The 3,775-nt window shown below is 55.2% G+C and overlaps 1 protein-coding gene across 7 annotated transcripts in view; it reads right to left on the bottom strand.

The window, feature by feature from the left end:
• LOC113203957 (uncharacterized) overlaps positions 1–3,775 on the bottom strand; it is a 50,562-nt gene that overhangs the window by 42,117 nt on the left and 4,670 nt on the right. Inside the window, exon 1 of one of the 7 annotated variants that reach the window (XM_026418926.2) lies at positions 3,093–3,353. The exons of the other annotated variants lie outside the window; for them this stretch is intronic. Within the exon in view, the coding sequence (XP_026274711.1) occupies positions 3,093–3,128 (36 nt within the window). The 5' untranslated portion in view covers positions 3,129–3,353. Of the gene's footprint in view, positions 1–3,092; positions 3,354–3,775 lie in introns of those variants that run through there. 7 annotated transcript variants of the gene reach the window in all.

Raw genomic sequence — 3,775 nt, 5'->3', positions numbered from 1 at the left:
GGGGGCGGGGGCTGGTCGTCTCGTTAATAATGCACGCGACAGCGGCTCCCACATATCGCTGATTGGCCAGCCACGCGGTGAGCGCGAGCGTCCCCCGAGCTGCGCCCGACGCCCGCGCCGTAGGCAAACCCTCGCGCGCCGCCGCCACGGGTATTGATATAGCCGGCGGGGGCACCGCTACGTCACGACACGCCACACTCCCGGGGGCCGCCCCCGATAGCCGACTCTGGTCGACGGCAGCGACGCGCTCAGGTGAACAAGTAGTCTATTTACTATTCAATAGCCAGACTGTCAAACGTTTCCCCTGTCACGTATACAGGCTAGTAAACTGATTATTGGGTATGGGACAACTACTGCTAAACGTATCGAGAGAGTTGAGCGGAGTTGAGTTGGGGAGCGGAAATGAGGCGTCGGACTTGAATGGAGCAGGACGTCACCCCGAGGCCGAGGGCCTCGCCTTGCCTAAAGGCAAACAAAACAACGAACCTTAACCCATTGGAGGAACATGTACGATATGTGCGAGGCAAATCATAGCCAAACAAACCAGCTCCATCGACTTAAAAAGAGTAACTGCCCACCTTTACCAAAGTTTATGACGATGGTTGAGTTATTAAAATTGAATTAAACCAGAATGTAAATTGTATCAGTGTGATATGTCCATGCACTAACCTAGACCACGACACCGCGGGACCGCGGGACAATTTTGAAGGAGTGTGTAAACTTATTTTCGTAAAGGCAAAATTTATAGAACCACTCTTTGAATCAACAACACAAACACAATGCAATCTACGTGAAGTGAGAGCCGATGATCACATACCCACTAGTTGCAAAACAAAACAGGGTCGCCTTGCGTTCTGCTTTGTTTGGGGACACGCACACGCGGGTATGAAAAATCCAGCTCACACTTTACTCTTAGTGGTGGATTTTAGTCTCGTGTGACCCTTAACCCTCGCGGTGAGGTGGCCTCAGAGGTTTTGAGGACTGTGTTTGGCTGAAAACAAGCCAGCGGCCTCAGTGAGCCGGCCTCACCGTGAGGGCACGGGTCACTCGAGTAAATCCACCATTACAGACTCATTGCCGTGTTGGTTCTGTTTCAAAGTTAAAGTAAACGCAATCCTACGACTGCTTGGACAAAATCTGAATCAACAAACAACGTTCAAAAGTACGAAGACACTGATGATACGAGAGTAATGTGAGTGGTAAGTGTTCGGGTGGGCGGGGTAGCAGCATAGACGTCTCGTCTCACCTCAGCTGAGGCCGAGACTGTGGCCGCTTGTGCCGCTTGTGCTCGTGCTGTGATTGGCTACCCCAGCTGGGCAAGCCAATCACAGTCCGCAAAACCTCTCACCTAAAGTGACGCTATACGTTCTCTTTGCATCACGACACTGAATCCATCATTCCAGGCAGGCTGCCGCGCGGCGATAGGGGTAGCGGCGTAGTGGCGTCATTTTCGGCGGGCGGCGGTGCGGTGGGTAGGTGGGTAGGTGGGGTGGGTGTAGGAAGTGGAGGCGATAAAGGGGTGAAAGTGAGTAGGCTGACTGATCGGCCGGTGGCCGCATCCGCTCTGATATTAAGGGTAGTAGTCGGGCTGTGCGCCGCCCACGTCACATCGTGACTAGAATCGGTTTTAAACTATGCAATTTATTTAATTTCTACAACTCACGACCACGACGGCACACCATTTTTTACACAGTCCCCTAAAGACTGTCTCTACCAGAAGGAACAGCCCCCCCCCTCTACCTCCTTGCTATCCACAGCGCACAGCAGGCGACCGGCGTGTGTCATTCATTTTTGCTTTTCAAGAATATTCCCTTTAACTATTTTTGGCTTTAGCGGTTGAGTGTTCGTGGCGGAGTGCTCGTACCCGATCTGTGCGGATGGCAGTGTGACGTCACGCCTCACGCCGCCCCTCAGACCCAGACAATGGACGGATCACCAGCCTCCCTCCTTCTCTTCCTCCGCCCACATGCAGTCGCATTTGAACCTCACTCTCCATCTCCCCGCCCCTCTCGCCCAACGTAAAAGGGAGCTGCATGAAGGCTTGTGTTAAACCCAGGCACTATCGATCGTTATCCACTGACAAAGTTGCCTAACTATGCTGCTCTCTGAGGTATTGTGGGAAAGGGGGGAGTGGGGCTGCACTCATAGCGTGCCTTGCAAAACGAAACGACCGCTTACTCGAAGCGGCTTTTGTACTTAGAATGACCGAAATCCCTGGTGTCGGTTTGGATGTCCACATATACTCTCAGACAGACATTTTTAGGCCTTTGTAAATGGAGGTGGAAGACGTAAAGAATATAAATTTTAAAAATACAGTATTTATTACGTTAAAAAAGGTTTCCTGAGGTACATAAACCCGCACAAATAAGCACGGTCTTCAACCAAACCAAAAAAAGCCAACAATGGTAATGGTCCGAGAGTGACACTTTCTTGCGCTCGAACTCGCTACGGTCTTATCAATGCTCTCCGAGCAGCGTCGTACAGTGCACATTCTTTTTACCTAATTCCGCCGGGACCAAACTTACTTGCGAGTGAGATAAACGCAATCGTTGAGCCGCGTTGACAAGCCATGTGCTCGTCAAGCCACGCTGTATGAGGCCATTGCAGTTCATTTTTAGGGCTGTTTTAGCTCAGACGGGTCACAGGGATATTTTTGTAACCACAATCATTGTAACTACACACTGCCCATCGCCCCATATATTGATTTTCAGCTCGCCCTTAATTCTGCTTTGAAAAGGCAAAATAAAAGCGGCCTTATTTTTGGAGGGATCGGGAAGGGGGTTGGTCACAGTGCGCTATCCGCCGTGACTCCGCCGTACACAACCAGCCCTAAGATCGCAGATCGCAATACGGTATTCCGTTGAAGCAGAACCTAAAGAGGAAAAACTTGACTGCCTGGTCTGTTTCCTCCTGCGCGCTCATTGGCTGTGCGCCACACCGGCGTCATCGTCGGCCTATATCTGCGCTCATAGAAGGGAACAGATTAAGCAGACGTGCTTTTCTTCTTTAGGTTACGATCGTCTTGCAACGGAATAATACCCTATTCGAGTTTCGTATTCCCTTTTGGGCCATCGCACATTGCAGACTCGTACCTGCTGGTAGGTGGGGTTGGCGGCGTTGGTGCCCATGCTATGCTCCCCTGCTATCTCTGATGAGGTGTTAATCCTTGCTCGGTCGACGCACGCAGCACGCGGGGGCGTCGTTGGGCAGGCGGGGGCGGCTGGGGGTGGTGGGGGTGCACTGTAGGGGTGGCGGCGGCAACATGGGGCGGGGGCCCGCGCCTGTCGCGACGTCTCCGTTTACGCCTGCTTCGGAGCGGGCGGCGCCTGCGGGGCGGGCGGGGACGTCTGCCGTCGCGCTACTACTGGACCGGCGCCGCGGCGCTCCCCCGGGGCCCGCGGCCGTCCCGGCGGGCGCGGCGTCGCGGCGAGCCGGCCCACGTGACCAGCGTCCCGGGGCCCGGCGGGCCCGGGGAGCCTGGTGCAGGGCCGAGGACACCGTCCAGGGGCACCACGTCCCGGCGCACCTGGGGCTCGGGTGGCGGTCCGGCGCGAGAGGTCCGCCCCGCCCCTGTCCCGCCCTACCCGCCCCGCCCACGTCCACGCGTGCACAGCGGGTGGCACGTAATTTGTATACATTGGCAGTTTCCATGGTGACGTCACCGTCGTCAACGTCATCAACACCCTCCAAGTAGCGGGGCGCCGTCCGGCTGCAGCACATGCGGTCGGCGTGGCTTTGGGTGGCGTCTCGTCGTGCCGCGGAGTGAAGGGGGGGG

The sequence above is a fragment of the Frankliniella occidentalis genome, unplaced genomic scaffold (genome assembly GCF_000697945.3).
Source record: "Frankliniella occidentalis isolate FOCC.00 unplaced genomic scaffold, Focc_3.1 Scaffold69, whole genome shotgun sequence".
NCBI classification, from domain to species: domain Eukaryota; kingdom Metazoa; phylum Arthropoda; class Insecta; order Thysanoptera; family Thripidae; genus Frankliniella; species Frankliniella occidentalis.
This window is presented reverse-complemented; position numbering and strand designations above follow the sequence as displayed.